The sequence below is a fragment of the Rhamphochromis sp. 'chilingali' genome (genome assembly GCF_963969265.1).
Source record: "Rhamphochromis sp. 'chilingali' genome assembly, chromosome: 4".
Lineage (NCBI taxonomy): Eukaryota > Metazoa > Chordata > Actinopteri > Cichliformes > Cichlidae > Rhamphochromis > Rhamphochromis sp. 'chilingali'.
The window spans coordinates 1,234,176-1,251,192 of NC_137948.1; the positions used below are offsets into that span (position 1 = coordinate 1,234,176).

At 43.8% G+C, this 17,017-nt stretch overlaps 1 protein-coding gene across 1 annotated transcript; it reads left to right on the forward strand.

Moving 5' to 3' along the window:
• The first annotated feature begins 700 nt into the window (after positions 1 to 700).
• LOC308396179 (NLR family CARD domain-containing protein 3-like) lies at positions 701 to 16,683 on the forward strand. The gene is made up of 10 exons (XM_080881312.1): positions 701 to 727; positions 1,084 to 1,142; positions 1,251 to 1,429; positions 4,204 to 4,489; positions 4,590 to 4,646; positions 7,297 to 9,145; positions 11,551 to 11,724; positions 14,122 to 14,295; positions 14,481 to 14,527; positions 16,098 to 16,683. The coding sequence occupies exons 4-10, from the start codon at positions 4,216 to 4,218 to the stop codon at positions 16,670 to 16,672; spliced, it is 3,150 nt and encodes a 1,049-aa protein (XP_080737438.1). The 5' UTR covers positions 701 to 727; positions 1,084 to 1,142; positions 1,251 to 1,429; positions 4,204 to 4,215; the 3' UTR covers positions 16,673 to 16,683.
• The last annotated feature ends 334 nt before the right edge of the window (positions 16,684 to 17,017 follow it).

The following is a 17,017-nucleotide window of genomic DNA, read 5'->3' on the forward strand; positions in this document are numbered from 1 at the left end:
AACATTTTAATATTGCATACTCTGTATATATTCCCACTGTGACAGTGTTGTAACTACTTGCACTTTATATTCTGACTACACCCACTCATAAGCTACATATGCACTTGTTTTACTTTACTATTTTCTATCTCAGAGTGAAGTCTATTCTTTATTTTAGTTAGTTTTTATTTAGTCGTGTGAGAGGAACCGGCAAAGTGAGAGTTTCATTGCTCTGCGTAACCACTTGTGTTTTGCGGTGTATATGAAAATAAACATCTTGAATCTTGAATGTTGAAGCTGAAGAGCAGGACAACCAATCATCAAATCAACATTTCATGAATGTTGAAAGAGTTGCAAATAGATGATCTGAATGTGACAAAACCGAGGAGAAAACAAAGGCTGATGAGCTCATTTTTGTTCATGTGAGATTTGTGTGCTCAGTGTTTGTATATAATTTCAGTTCACCCAGTTTTCTACCTTTCCTGTCTTTGTGTTCGCAGGTTCTCTTTGAGGTTTGTGACTTCTGTTTGTTGCAGTAGTGGTAGTAGTAACGGCCATGCAATTTTGTATGTAGCAGAGGTATGACCATATTTCATGCTCATTGGCTGCAGGAGGAGGAAATGTGTATGTGTACATTTCCTGATTTGGTATTCGCACTTCTGCACCCTTTGTTTCGCACTTCTGCTGCTCAACTCATAAAACCCGGAAATATTCAGCTGCAGGAGCATCAACGAAAGCTTCAGTCCACGTAAGTCTAAAAGACGTTTCTCTTTGTTTGACAGAACAACACTGAAAGTTTTATCTAACCAATCTGACACTGAGATAAAATCAGTGCAATGAGCAGGACATACATAGCAATGGGTGTCACTGGGAGAACTGGAAAAGGAAGGTTTTGTGGTTTGGATGGTTTGTGTTCTGAATTCATATAAGCTCATATTTGTGATGACAAAGAAGAAAAAACGTCTTTACTACCAAAGAGCTCCAGGATGAGCTTATCATAGGAGCAGAACAGACTACACATTTACATATTATTATACTGTGTATAAAAATAGCTGTAATTAGCAAACAGTTCAAATACTTTTTTATCCCCTTGAATTAAAACAGAGTCTGCACTTCATTCACACCCTGTTCAACTTCACTCAGGTCCAAATAATTACAGACAGGTAATATGCACATATGTATATTGCACTACTCAGTTTTGCACTTTGTATATGTATAAAAACATGTATAAAACATTGCCCTCTCGCCCCTATGAGCGGTCGCTATCCTAGAAGCTCAGGTCCTCTACCAGAGGCCTGGGAGCTTGAGGGTCCTGCAGTATCTTGGCTGTTCCCAGGACTGCGCTCTTCTGGACAGAGATCTCCGATGTTGTTCCCGGGATCTGCTGGAGCCACTCGCCTAGTTTAGGAGTCACTGATCCGTGCAATTATATATACAGGATCTCACAAAAGTGAGTACACCCCACACATTTCTGTAAATATATTATATCTTTTCATGCTGCGATAAATGCACTGCCCAAGTGTCCCCTCTGCCCGCTGCCTTTCAGCGGCAAGCAGGTCATCAGAGGAGCCGATGTGATGATGAAGTTTAACATTGTCTACAATATTGCCAAAGAGTACCAAAGCACTTCAAGCACTTTTTCAGGAACTTATCTTTCTTGTAGAAATGTGCTCCAAATAAAGAACTTTGTGTTTACAAGGTTGTTAGTTAATCGTTTACAAATCAATGTTTTCTGTATGGACAGCACTTAAAAAAAATAAGTGAACATGTAAAACAGCGGGGTTAAGCAATGCGGTTGAAAAACCTGAACACCTAAGAAAAAAGGCAACCTCCAGATATGATGCTGAGCACGTTCAGTCAACTTCTCTGGTCGACCACGGCGAGGTCCTGTTAAACTGCTGTGTGGCCATCATGCTGCAGCTTGGTTTCAGCGTGTTGGCATCATTCTTATAGCCTCGGCCATCTTTATGTAGAGTATCAGTTCTTTTTTTCAAATCCTCAACGTGTTCTTTGCCATGATGTGCCATGTTAAACTTCCAGTGACCAGTATGAGAGAGCAATAACACCAAATTCAACACACTTGTTCCACATTTGCACCTGAGACCTTTTAACTAGGGATGGGTATCGTTTAGGTTTTATCCGATACCGGTGCCAAACCGGTACTTTTGAAACGTGTAGGTGCTTAAACGGTGCTCAAACCGGTGCTTAAAGAATGGAGAACACAAAATTGGTCCAAAAACTTCTCATGTTCAGCTGTTTTTTGCAAAAAGATAACAATGTTAGCCTTTTCTGCAGCTATGGGGCATATATGGTATCACTCTTGGCTGGAAGCAGTGCTTAAACAATGGAAAAAACACAAACTTTGTCCAAAAACCTCTCATGTTTAACTGTTTCCCACTTTTTCTTTGGTCATTTTAGCCTTTTTGGCCAGGGTGAAGGGAGCATCTGCCATCAAACAAGAAGACAGCCGCATGTAGCTATGATGATGTTTGCTAGTTCACCTTACATGCATTAATGTAATAACGTGGTTAGCCTACTCAACGTAAATTACACACGAACAACATTAAGCTACTCACGCAGAGAAGAACGGCTGCTGCTGCATCATCATCCTCATCATTTCTGCTACACTGGCAGGGCTAGGGGCCAGGACTCTCCTCTTCGGGGTTTTTGGGGGATGTTGCTAACTCCGGGTCCGATAACAGGCACCACACCCGCAGTAGATGTGCTCGGTGTGAGGTCTCGCAGCAAGCTATCAAATACGGCGCATTTCTGGGCTTTTAAAAAAAACGCTATGCGTCGCCAGGTGTTTCATCGGATTCGAGGTGTTACCTCCTTTGACAGTATCACAGTATGGGCAGGGATAGCTCAGTAGGTAGGGTGGTTGCCCCATGATCGGAAGGTCGGGGGTTCGACTCCACTGAACGGCTACCCTGAGGTACCCCTGAGCAAGGTACCGTCCCTACACACTGCTCCCCGGGCGCTGCACTGGTGGCTGCCCACTGCTTCACTGGGTGAATGGGTTAAATGCAGAGGAACTATTTCCCTATGGGGACTAACACACACACTTTACAGTATCAGCTTAAAGCACTTGTTGCTGCTGAGTTTGCATCTTTTGCTGTGAAGTACAGTCAGACTTTTGACCGCTTCGCCTTGGGCATTTTTAATCTGTAGCTCTGCTCTAAAGGAACATGCGTACCTGGACCCGCCTACTATCCTCGGAAATGTAAAATGATTGGCTAGAATCTAAAGTGTATCACAGCTCAGGAAAAAAAGCACCGAAATAAAGCACCGAAATGTGCGCTGCTTTTCGGTCTGGTTACTACCGTTTATGTCAGAACCGGTGCCATCATGGCACCGGACACCGGTACCCATCCCTACTTTTAACACTAACGAGTCACATGACACCAGGGAGGGAAATGGCAGTTTAGGCATGAATGGCTGTGCATTGAATTATTTAGAGGGGACAGTAAATACAAGCTATACATTGACTACTTTGCATTATAGTTTTTATTTTCAGCTTTTGCTGACAGAGCGTGCGAAAGTATGTCAATATCTGAGTATCCATCCATCCATCCATCCATCCATCCATCCATCATCTGCTTATCCTTTTCAGGGTTGTGGGGGTCTGGAGCCTATCCCAGCTGTCTTAGGGTGAGAGGCTGGGTACACCCTGGACAGGTTGCCAGTTGGCTCTCATCCCTGTTAAACTTAACAGCTTTACCTTTAGCTAGAAGACACAATGTGTGACAAACTTCACATTGCAAACACTGAGGCTGTTGTAATTTGGTGCATTATAAGTAAAACTGAACCGACTCACTGCCAGCAGAGCAAGCCAAGCTCTCACTGTGGCAGGACAGGGATTGAAGTGCCTGTCGCTTCAGGGCAAATACTCCACGCTCCCATGTGCATGTGCATAGTTGTGAAGGGATTTCAAGGCTGTATAAGCAAACCCGATGAATACGTTATAGACACATAAAATAAACTGTTTTATTGCATATTATTTTAAGCAAAAGTGAACTTCAGAAACCAAGAACTAGGAAATCTAAGTAATAATGAGCACGAACTAAAATCATCTGTGAAATCCAAAAGACAGAACCATGAGTCCACACCACCAAAATTAAAACTCAAAATGTTTATTCGAACACCAACGGCAGAGACGTCGTGTTTATTCTCAACCAGCAACAAATATGTTAAATACCTGCTGAGAATATTCTCCTCCTTTAGCAGGGATCAGGGATGACGTCAGAGGACCTGTTAAGTACTCTGGAGGATTTGGGAGATGAAGAGTTTAACAAATTCAAGTGGCTCCTACATCAAGCTGACGTCCTTCAAAGCTTCCCAACCATCAAAAAGAGTCGATTGGAGACAACAAACAGGTGGGACACTGTCGACCTGATGGTGCAAACCTACAGGCTTCCTGGAGCTGTGGAGGTGGCTAAGAAGATTTTAGAGAGGATAAGCAGGAATGACCTGCTGCAGAGTCTGTGTGCCAGCAGCTCAGGACGAGAAGGTAGGTTACAAGAAAACCAAACATGACGTCACTGCAGTCTGAAAACGTTTCACAGAGTGCAGGTTAAATCAGTCTAACACTCAAAATCACTGCCTGTCAGCGGACGTCAGCAACTGTGGGGAGACTTCACAGAAGAGAGGATTTCCTCAGACTGAAGGCAAGTAGCCATGATTTTATTTTATTTTACTGGTTTGTAGAGTTTGTCATTATGACGAATAACAAAATAGACTAACATACATTAATCATTTTTCATAAGAAGCTTGTTTTCTTATCTTCGTCTCATAGAATTAGTATTTATTGTGTACTCTTTAGCTTCTGTCATAAATCACCCCTGACTTCTGTCTCCGCCCACTCCACCCTGCCTGGACTGTCCTCTTCACCTCTCTTGTGCACTCTGTTGCTTTGGGTGGTTGACCCAAAGTACTTAAACTCATCCACCTTCACTACCTCTGCTCCTTCATGTTGACCTCTGCACCAGTCTCCCCCTCATCCACACATGCCTGTATTACTTCTACTGATTTTCATCCCCCTGCTCTCCAGATCATACCTCCACCTCTCCACGCTCTACTCCACCTGCAAACAAGGAGCTGAGAGCTGATCCCTGATGTAATCCCACCCCCACCTTGAACCCACCTGTTAATCTTACCACACACCTCACCTCTGTCCTCACATGTCCTGCACCACCTCCACACACTTCTCTGACCCTCCTGACTTCCTCGTGCAGAACCACAGCTCCTTTCTCAGCAGCCAATCACCTGCTTTCTCTGATCCACAAAGAAAGTGAAGCTCCTTCTGAGCTTGTCTAAACTTTTCCATCAACGCTCTCAGAGCAAACGTCACATCTGTAGAGCTCTTTGTCACATTTCTTCTCCACTCTTCAGGCAAGACTGCTTTAAACTCTGTGGCTAACAGGTCCACTGCCCTTTCTTCTAGACATTTCCATACCTCCACTCGTCTTCTTTACTAATCCTGCTTACTAACTGCCCTCCATCCATCCTCCTTTGTCTATCATTTTCTTTATTAACAAATTTGCCAGTGTTCTCCTTCCATATTTCCTGCACAGTCGTATTACTCATAGGTACATTTCCATCCTTAACCCTTTAAGACCTACCATAGAACCAAGTCCGCCAGAGCTTATATTATATTTTTACTTGCTGTGGAGCCATTTTTTGGAGCATTTCAAGTTGCTATACATCAATACAACCATTACAGCCCAAATTGTAATAATATGTCTGCATTAAGTGCATAGTAATTACATAAATTGCAAAAAAGTGCAATAAACTACAAAAAAATTGAAAATCATTTTTGGTTTTTAACATATATTTCTAGTTAGAGAAATTTAAGAGGCATATCCCTCAAAACTGTAAATACAAAAAAGTTGCACAAACTAGTTTCCCACCACAGGAAATTTATTTTGAGTGTCTTCATAGTTTTATTTTTGAAATACACCAATTTTCATATACTGCAGGAAAAACAAAAATAAATATTATAATGCAAATTTGCAAAAAAACAGCATATGCATCAAAATAAACTATTTCCAGCAGTGCAATATGAGTCCTCAGCATCCCAGAAACGACACAGAAAGTCATAAAGTCAAACATAACTTTTAAAAACACCAGTATAGGCTCATAAGGCCACGATGGTAAAAAACTACATTTACGCAAAATGACGTCACTTCCGGTTTCGGGCAGGTCATGGCGGACATGCGATAGTTCGCGCTGACGTCTATTCCAACGTAGGAAGTGTTACAAACAGCTGATCGGATCGGCAAAGCGTGTTTCTGGAATATTATGTTTTTGTTGCTGCAAGTGCTTTTTATGAAATTTTGCAAAGCTATATGTGGAAGGAAACTGTGACCGAGGACAAACTGATGGCATCAGATGTAAGTACAACTCCTCCGGTTTCATATGCAAAAAAAATTATTGCGCTAGCTTACGTGGTTGCAGAGCTACGGGATTTAAAAATAGTTACGCAAAATGGAGCGTGTCCGCTCCGACCGGCTTTAAAGGGTTAATCACCTTTACCTGCTGCACACGCTTCCCAGCCTGGTCTGTCTCTTACCATTGGGTACAACTCCTTTTCTCCATCTTTAGTGTCCAACCTCACATGTAGCTCACCATAAGCCTTTGCCACCTCTCTCTGTCTCAACCCCTTCCTGAACTCTGCAACTCTTTTTTTATTTAACATTCAGCATTTCATCTTTGCTTCTCCTTCACTCACTTTCTCTTCTTGATATCCGTCATCCACCATCCAAACCTCCCCTAACACCACCTTGCAGGATCTCTTTCACATTTAGATGAAATCCACCACTTCATCCAGGTTTCACCAGACTTCCTCTTTCTCCTCTAAACTCCAACCTGTGAGGCATACAAACTGACAATCAACACAGCCCCTTCCATTTCCAGCTTCAAACTCATGATCCTCTCTTTACCTCCACAAAACTATTCACATACTCTTCCTTCAAGATTACACCTATTCCAGTTTTCTTCCTTCTACACCAAAGTAGAACATCTGGAATTTACTTCCAGTGTTATCCTCTCTACTTTTCAGATTAGGCTGTCACAAAGTAGGAGCAAGTTATGTAGGAAAATGGCTTGGCAGCTCTGCCACCATTGTACTTTTGGAAACCACAAGTAAGCCTGTTTCTCAAAGTACTCTAGTGGAATAGTGAAAGGTCTTTGCGATATAATGGGTCCTGATTATTGAAGACTTTTTATGTGCAAGGAAAGATTGAAATAACTTAATTTCTAGATTTGTTTAATGGTGGATATACACCTTACACTTTCCATGTTGCATATTTGACACAGATGTGGTGGTTCCAGTACCAGAGCCTCACCCCATCGCATCTTACCAACAGATGCTTCAATCAAACTTCCAGGACAAGTTTATGTGCGCACAAGAAGGTTGGGCAGAAGATAAACAGTGTCTGGCAGATATCTACACAGAGCTGTACATCACAGCTGGGTATGATGTACATATCAACACACAGCATGAGGTTTGGCAGATTGAAAAGGCATGGAAGCCAGCAGAGCCAGAGAAACCTATTAGACCCACAGACATGTTTAAACATCCCTCTGGAAAATACAGACCCATCAAAACAGTGATGACCAATGGAATCGCAGGAATTGGAAAAACTTTCCTTGTCCAGAAGTTTGTTTTGGACTGGGCTGAAAAAAGATCCAATCAAGATGTGCATCTGATTTTCCCCTTCACCTTCCGTCAGCTGAATCCTCTGAAGGGAGAAAAGTTCAGTTTGGCAGAGCTCATTCATGAATGCATCCCAGAAACTGTAGGCATCCCACAGGAGGCTCTTAATTACATCTTTACAGATGTTCAGTCATCAGGAATCACCAACTATGACAAGAGTAAATTCAAACTTCTGTTTGTGTTTGATGGGCTGGATGAGAGCCGCCTTCATCTCGACCTTCATTCTGAAGACATTCGCTCTGTCGATGTAACAAAGGCAACTAAAACAGATGTCCTGCTGAGGAAACTCATCAATGGGAAACTGCTACGCTCTGCTCGCATCTGGGTAACCACACGGCCTGCAGCGGCCAATCAGATCCCTCGAGAGTTTATCAGCAGTACAACAGAGGTCAGGGGGTTCACAGACCCACAGAAAGAGGAGTACTTCAGGAAGAGATTCAAAGGTAAGGAGGAGGCTGACAAACTCATCTCCCATATCGTGACATCACGAAGCCTCCACATCATGTGCCACATCCCAGTCTTCTGCTGGATCACTGCAACAGTTCTGGAGGATGTGTTGAAAACCAGAGAGGGAGGAGAGCTGCCCAAGACTCTGACTGAGATGTACGCAGAGTTCCTGGTGTTTCAGATTGATCGGACAAAAGAAAAGTATGGCCCAGAAAAGAGCATTCAATACATTAAGTCATTAGCAAAACTGGCCTTTGAGCAGCTGGAAAAGGGCAACCTGATCTTCTATGAGAAGGATCTGAGACAGAGCGGCATTGATTTCAGTGAAGCCTCGGTGTGCTCAGGAGTGTTCACAGAGATCTTCAAAGAAGATCGAGGAAGGAAAGGGAAAGACAAGATGTTCAGCTTCGTCCATTTGAGCGTTCAGGAGTTTCTGGCTGCTCTTTATGTGAGGATGTCGCTTAATAACAGTAACATAAATGTGATGCCTTTACCACAGCCCTCAATGCGCAATCTTCAACTGCTTTTAAGTAAAACATCTTCAAAGAAGATCCACAGGATTTCCATTGACAGGGCCTTACAGAGTCCAAACGGACATCTGGACTTATTCCTTCGCTTCCTCTTGGGTCTTTCACTGCAGACCAATCAGGATAAACTACAGGACCTGCTAATGAAAATAGACAGTAGTTCAGAGACCACTCAGAAAACAGTCCAATACATCAAGAAGAAAATCAGTGAGAATGTGTCTGCAGAGAGGAGCATTAATCTGTTCCACTGTTTGAACGAACTGAAGGACTGTTCTCTAGTGGAGGAGATCCAACAGTATCTGAGTTCTGGACGTCTGTCCACAGATATACTCACTCCAGCTCAGTGGTCAGCTCTGGGCTTCATCTTACTATCATCAGAAGAAGATCTAGATGTGTTTGACCTGAAGAAATACTCTGCTTCAGAGGAAGCTCTTCTCAGGTTACTTCCAGTGGTGAAAGCCTCCAAAAAAGTTCTGTAGGTGCACAGATACAAAAGATTATATTGAAAAATAATTGGAACTCCAAACTCTATGATCCTACAGTAGGTGTAACTACCAAACCATTTTGGGTAGTGTTAGATTTAGCTTACCTCATGCTTAACATGTACAGATGCAGAAACCCAAGAATTTTACCTTTGAGGCACTTGGTGTCCTGTTTTAGGATTTCAGTTTGAATATACCATATTTTTCCACTTATCCAGGGCCGGGATGCAGGGGGCAACAGCCTAAGCAGACAAGCCCAGACCTCCCTCTCCCCAACCACCTCCTCCAGCTTGTCAAGGGGAGCACAAAGGCATTCTCTGGCCAGCCGAGAGATATAATCTCTTCAGCATGTCCTCGGCCTGCCCTGGGGTCTCATGCTGGTGGGAAATGCCTAGAACACCTCACCCAGGAGGCATACTTGTCAGATCCCTGAACCCTGACCGGTAATTCAAGAGCTTCGCTTTTACTCTTAGCTCTCTCTTCACCACAGTAGACCAATACAGTGTCTACATCACTGCAGCCGCAGCACCAATCCGTCTGTCAATCTGCGGCTCATTCTTTATTAAGACTAAAGATACTTAAATTCCTCTACTTGGGGCAGTAACTTTTCCCTGATCTGTAATGGGCTCTCTACCCTTTTCCTGCTGAGGACCATGGGCTCAAACTTGCAAGCCATAAGCCACCACTTGATGAAGCCAACAGAACCACATTATCAGAGATGAGATTCTGAGGCTGCCCAAGTGGAAGCCTTCTCCCACTGGGGATTGAACCGGCAACCTTCCTGTTACAAGATGAGCTTCCTAACCCCCTGAACCACAGTCGCCCACTTAGACGAAGTCAGCAGCACTCCACTTGTATTATACACAGATCAGGTAGTGCACCGCTGTCCCCTCCTGAGCCCCCCGATGGCTTGACAGAATTTCGAGGCAATCGAAAAGGCTTTTTCGATGGCTTATAAAATCTCCTCTGAGGTTTTATTTCAGCCAGTGCCAGAGTCATGTTCTCGGTACCTATCCTCTCGGTACCTACTGACTGCCTCCAAATTCCCACAGGCTAATCAAGCCCGATAGGACTCCTTCAGCCAGGGTTCCCTTCACTACCATCCCTTGTCCACCATCAGGTTTGGGGGTCACCACCTTGACAGGCACTAATCACCTTGCAACCGCAGCTCAGTGCAGCAGATTCAGCAATGGAGGTGCTGAACATGGTCCATTAAGACTCAATGTCCCCAGTCTCCCTCAGAAAGCTACCAAATCTCTGCCAGAAGTGGGAATTGAAGATCTTGTGGACAGGGGCCTCTTCTAGGCATTCCCAGTGCACCCTTACTATATGTTTAGGTGCTTCAGCAGAGCTCAGCACCTCTCTTTACCCAAGGATCCAGAACGTATGGCCATAGACCTGATGATACAATTACAAAATTGATCATTGACCTGTGGCCTATGGTATCCTGGTGCCACGAGTACTTCTGGACACCCTTAGGTTTAAACATGGTGTTATTGCGAAACTGTGGTTTACGCAGTCCAATAACACAGCACCATTCGGTCTCACTGTTGTTGCCCATATGAGTGGGGAAATTTCCTAATGAGATGACAGAGTCCCCAGGTAGAGCACCCTCAAGCACCCCACCCACTCCAAGAAGGCTGGGTACTCAAAACTGTCTTTTGGTGAATAAGTACAGACGAATAACAAATCCTCTCGTCCACTGGGAAAAACTCCAACATACAGGTGCAAGTCGAGGGGATACTGAGATACCCACCCCAGCCTACCGCCTCTCACCAAGGGTAACACCAGACTGAGAGAGAGTCCAGTCCCTCTCCAGGAGACGGGTTCTGGAGCTCAAGCTGTGTTTTGAGGTGAGCCCGACTATATCTTGCCGGTACCTCTCAACCTAGCATAGGCTCCTTTACCATCAGAGGGGTAACGCTAGTCTTGGTAACCGAGGATCAGTATGCCTGGCTGCCGCCCAGTACACATTTCACCCAACCCCTCTGGTGCCTCCTGTCGGTGGTGGGCCTACAGAGGGTGGGCCAATGCCCCTGCTTTGGGCTGAGCCCGGCCAGGCTGCAATTCATTTAGGAGTCTATTCATCAAAGGCTTTGTTTATAGTTTTGTATTGAAATTAAACAATCATGAAATGGTTCAACAAACCAGCATGCAGTCATGCTAAAAATAAAGTACAACAGTTAAATCTAAAGTTTTATATTTTAGAGCATAAATATTGAATATTGATACTTCTAATGAATAGGTGCCAAATACAAGTTTAACACTTGGAATTAACCTTTTATCTGCTGGGAAAAATTAGGGAACAGATATCACTGGGCCACAAAACTTCTTTCCAGACAATATGGATCTGATTGTATTTGATGTACAGGTCAATTTATCACTAACTCTCCTCCAGGTTGAGTGGCTGTAATCTGTCAAAAAGAAGCTGTGAAGCTCTGTCCTCAGTTGTCAGCTCACCGTCATCTAATCTGAGAGAGTTGGACCTGAGTAACAATGACCTAGAAGATTCAGGAGTTAAACTCCTTTCTGCCGGACTGGCAAGTCTACAGTGTAGACTGGAAATTCTCAGGTCTGTATTAAATGTTGCTTTACATACAGTTAATTCAATTTTATTTCTATAATAAAAACACTTGACCATTCTTTAAACTAAAAGGTAAATACTAGGGCTGCACGATTTTGCATAAAATGAGAATCACGATTTTTTGGCTTAGAATTCAGATCACGATTCCCTCACGATTTTCTTTTCCAGTATAAATATTTATTGCACTTATTAACTGCACATCAACTTCGTAACAGTTGAGACTGAACATAAAAACAATAAATAAACATAAAAATAACAAATGTCTCACGTTTTGTTGTTGCCGTAAAATGTTGTACTGCTTGAAATTCCGTCTCCACCGTTGCTCGACGCTGCGTGTACAGAGCAGGTAGTGCAACGATAGAAAAGTAGTTGCGGGACGGCACTGTGTAGCGTTTGTCTAGGGTGTTGATCATTTTCCTAAATCCCTCGTTTTGCACAGTGTTGATGGAGCCATATCTTTGGTTAGGTGATAAGTGATAGCCTCCGTAATGTCTTTGTGCCTGCGGGAGGTCGACAGGGGAGGTGCTGTATAAGGTTCCCGTTATTGATGTTTGGGTGGTTGACCGGGACGGATTTTCTCCTGTCACTTTCTCGTCATCCCTGACGTGCTCGCCGTTGTTTTTTCCTGCTAATTTTAGCATCACACGGCACAGCTTCTGTATCACGTGGTATAAGGCTCCGCCCTTGTCATTTGTTGAGCAGGAAGAGTGAGCGCTTGTTTTCATGCAGATTACGTCCCGGATCAAAATGCGGTACAATCGTCGTCGTCTTTTTTTTTTTTTAATCGTTGTCATTTGGAAATGAGATCGCACATAAGTATGAATCGAGATCGCGATTTTCTAACGATTAATCGTGCAGCCCTAGTAAATACCCTACACTAATAGCAATTAATGTCTCTTTAATGATAATTCTTATATGATGTAAGACTGTATCTTAAAATAACAAGAATTTTGATTCAGTTGAGCACCTCATTATTACAGACTGGTTTTTTTCTTTGTTTTTTTTTTGTTGTTGTTTGTTTTTTAAGTAAACAAGTCCACATAAAAGCATACTAAAGTAATACTAGCATACTACACTTCTCTCTGGCTTTGGTTGAGCACCCTTTTCCTTGCTGTTTTGCTCGATGTGGCAAGCCATCCATCCATCCATCTTCATCCGCTTTATCTGAGGCCGGGTCGCGGGGGCAGCAGCCTAAGCAGAGAGGCCCAGACCTCCCTCTCCCCAGCCACCTCCTCCAGCTTATCCGGGGGAATACCAAGGCGTTCCCAGGCCAGCTGAGAGATATAATCTCTCCAGCGTGTCCTGGGTCTGCCCCGGGGCCTCCTCCCAGTGGGACATGCCTGGAACACCTCACCCAGGAGGCGCCCAGGGGGCATCCTTGTCAGATGCCCGAACCACCTCAGCTGGCTCCTTTCGATGTGGAGCAGCAGCTGCTCTACTCTGAGCCCCTCCCGGATGGCCGAACTTCTCACCCTATCTCTAAGGGAGAGGCCAGCCACCCTTCGGAGGAAGCTCATTTCTGCCGCTTGTATCCGCGATCTCGTTCTTTCGGTCACTACCCACAGCTCATGGCCATAGGTGAGGGTAGGGACGTAGATCGACCGGTAAATTGAGAGCTTCGCTTTTACACTCAGCTCCCTCTTCACCACGACGGACCGGTGCAGCGTCTGCATTATTGCAGCTGCAGCCCCAATCCGTCTGTCGATCTCCGGCTCCCTTCTCCCATCACTCGCGAACAAGACCCCGAGATACTTGAACTCCTCCACTTGGGGCAGGAACTCATCCCCGACCTGGAGTGGGCACTCCACCCTTTTCCGGCTGAGAACCATGGCCTCAGATTTGGAGGTGCTGATCCTCATTCCCGCTGCTTCACACTCGGCTGCGAACCGTTCCAGTGCGAGCTGGAGGCCCTCACCCGATGAAGCCAACAGAACCACATCATCTGCAAAAATCAGAGATGAGATTCTGAGGCCACCAAAGCGAAAGCCCTCCGCCACTTGGCTGCGCCTAGAAATCCTGTCCATAAAAATTATGAACAGAACCGGAGACAAAGGGCAGCCCTGGCGGAGCCCATCACCCACCGGGAACGAGTCCGACTTATTGCCAGCAATGCGAACCAAGCTCTTGCAACGGTTGTATAGGGATTGATGTGGCAAGCCATTGCAGAAATTTACTTGTGTTTGCTAACATGCCCTAACATGTGTTTTCGATTAAATCAATATCAGTCTCAATAATAAATGGTAATTTGATATATTAAAAATGTTAGCAATGAGCTAATTTCAGCATACAGCATAAAACAGTGTAAAACAATGGCAGACCAAAGCAAGTCATTTTTAAGTGTTTTGGCTATTTGTTGTCTATCGTTCTATGTGCTATTTGACCCAGGCTGTCCGGCTGTATCGTCACAGAGGAAGGCTGTACTTATTTAGCTTCAGCTCTAAAATCCAACCACTTCCATTTGCGAGAACTGGACCTGAGCTACAATGTTCTGGACGACTCATCAGTAAAGCTGTTCTCCGCTGGAGTGGAGGACTCAGACTGGAGACTAGACACTCTCAGGTATGAAGAGAAGACATGAGCACAGAAACAGTTTCTGTGGCGTATTGACAAACAGGGGAAGTGTTTCAGAGTATGTTCTAGTTGCAACGCAAACTAAAAAAATCTAGATGTACATTTCCTTCTGTTAATAATGGCAGACGTGTAAGTGGAAAGAATTTTTTTCTTCCTTTTTCTTCCTCTCCAAGGCTGGAACATGGTGGGCAGCAGAGACTAAAACCTGGCCTGAGAAAGTGTGAGTGTGTTTACTGCATCTGGTATAGTTCCGGTTTATTTTAAAAATGCTGCTATTCTCCCACTTTAAAAAACCCTCAGCTAGACGCCTCTGTTTCCAGCAGCTACAGACCTATCTCTAAATTACCGTTAATTGCTAAGCTTCTAGAAAAGGTTGCGGCTAAGCAACTTATAGCGGCTCTGGACAAACATAACATTTGTGATAAGTTTCAGTCCGGCTTCACATGTGACACCATTGCTATTTCAGCTACACTGGCTTCCTGTTGAATTTAGAGTACATTTTAAGATCCTGGTCTTGACATTTAGAGCCTTGCATGGACTGGCACCAGCCTACATCTCCGATCTGCTACAGCCCGATGTCCCCAGCAGGTCCCGGAGGTCATCTGATCAGGGCTTACTTGCTATAAAACAGACTAAGATGAGAACTTAGGGTGACAGAGCTTTTGCCACTGTGGCCCCGAGACTGTGGAACTCTCTCCCTCATACATTAAGAACTGTGGACTCAGTAGCTGTTTTTAAAACAACTCAAAACTCACCTTTTCAAAACTGTTTTTGGTTGAATTTCTGCCTGTTTTATATTGTCTGTTTTACCCTATTATTATTTGTTATCTTATGTGCAGTAGGGCTGCCACGATTAGTCGACTAGTCACGATTACGTCGACTATCAAAATCATTAATAGTCGACGCGTCGTTTGAAGCTTTGTAAGATCCCAAAAGACGCAGGAATAAGTAGCAGGATTTAAGAGTGTAATAACGGACTGAAACAGAAGATGGCAGCACTGCATGTACAAGGATGCCAGCTGCCGTTAAACCCCGAAGAAGAAGAAGCTGTGTCCCAGAATTCATAGCGCGGCCCAGCTCAGTTTCCAACAATGGCGGCAGCTAGTTAGTTTTAATATTACTCTTATTATTCTTTCTGGGTCACAAAATAAACGTTTAACATATTTTCAGGCGAGAATGTAGCTGTGTAAACCTCAAATATCTGCTCAGTTTATCAGGACACCACATATTTTCAAAAGCGCTCCGACGTTTTCGGAGACGTCTGTTACCCACTAGCTCGATGATTGTCATGACCATTGATAAAAGACTGCAATCACAGCATTGTATGATGGTAAAAGATGTATCCTTAGGCCCCCTCCTCGATTCAGAGATGGTCTTTCCCTTGTCTTTCACCATCTTACAATGCTGTGATTGCAGCCATCCCCCAACTCTCATGGACATTGATCAGTGGTTGTTGATAGTTTCAGTAAATGTACTGTTTATATGATTGGGGAAACCTGCAGCCAGCTGACACTGAAGAAATCACCTGGATGATGACGAAAGTTTCTCCCACTGAAAACGTCCAGATGAACAGAATCAACTTTTTGGGATTTACGTACCTGGATGATTGAACATGCATCAAGAAATATATGAATGTAGAAGTGATCAAGTCAGTATTTCTACAGAGTACTGGACAAAAGCAAATAGCCAAACTTTATTGTTGCCAAATTTATATCAGGTAAAATTGTGGTTTTATAGATGGAGCACTGATAGCACCGTGTCAAATAATAAAGGATTCTTCTCTCTCTTAGATTCCTGTGAACTCACACTGGACCCAAACACAGCAAACAGAAACCTCATCTTGTTCGACAACAACACTAAAGTGGCATTTGTGGATGATGAGCAGCCATATCCTGATCACCCAGAGAGGTTTGATGACTGGAAACAGATTCTGTGTAGAAATGGGCTGACTGGTCGCTGTTACTGGGAGGTTGAGTGGGAAGGTTGGGTTTACATAGCAGTGAGTTACAGAGGAATCAGAAGGACAGGAGCCAGCAAAGGCTGCTGGTTTGGATGGAATAATCAGTCGTGGAGTCTGAGATGCTCTGAAGATGGTTACTTTGCTTGGCACAATAACACTAGAACAGACCTCTCTACCTCTTCCTCCTCCTTCGTCTCCTCTTCCGCCTCCTCCACCTCATCCACCTCCTCCACCTCAAACAGAGTAGCAGTGTATGTAGACTGTCCTGCTGGGACTCTGTCCTTCTACAGAGTCTCCTCAAACTCCTTGATCCATCTCCACACCTTCAGCACCACATTCACTGAGACTCTTTATCCTGGATTTAGGCTATTTAGATCTTCCTCTGTGTCTCTGTGTTCACTTTAGGACGAAGACTTGCAGAAACAATGACACAGATTTATTCAGGCAAATACTTTACATTAAAAAATCCTTTAAAAAATCTTTTTCCAAACCTCACCAATAATTTTACTTTAGACCAGAAGATTCCACACATTGACTGTGAGTAACACTTTAGACTGACCATTATTAACAAATGGAAAAGGAATAATTTCTACAATGTTAGTTGTACTAAAGATGGTTGTATGGAGGCAGGAAGCTTGAAGTGAGTTTTACAAAGTAATCTGTTCTCTAGCTTATGTCCTTTGCATAGGTCTATATTACCACAATGCAAATGCTTTGTATCATATTTATCTGTTTCCATTCATTTTACAA

Coding starts and splice junctions, on each gene's coding strand:
- LOC308396179 (XM_080881312.1), top strand. CDS start 4,216: ATGACGTCAGAGGACCTGTTAAGTACTCTGGAGGATTTGGGAGATGAA. Junction 4,490..4,589: donor CAGCAGCTCAGGACGAGAAG/GTAGGTTACAAG, acceptor ACTGCCTGTCAG/CGGACGTCAGCAACTGTGGG. Junction 14,528..16,097: donor AAAACCTGGCCTGAGAAAGT/GTGAGTGTGTTT, acceptor TCTCTCTCTTAG/ATTCCTGTGAACTCACACTG.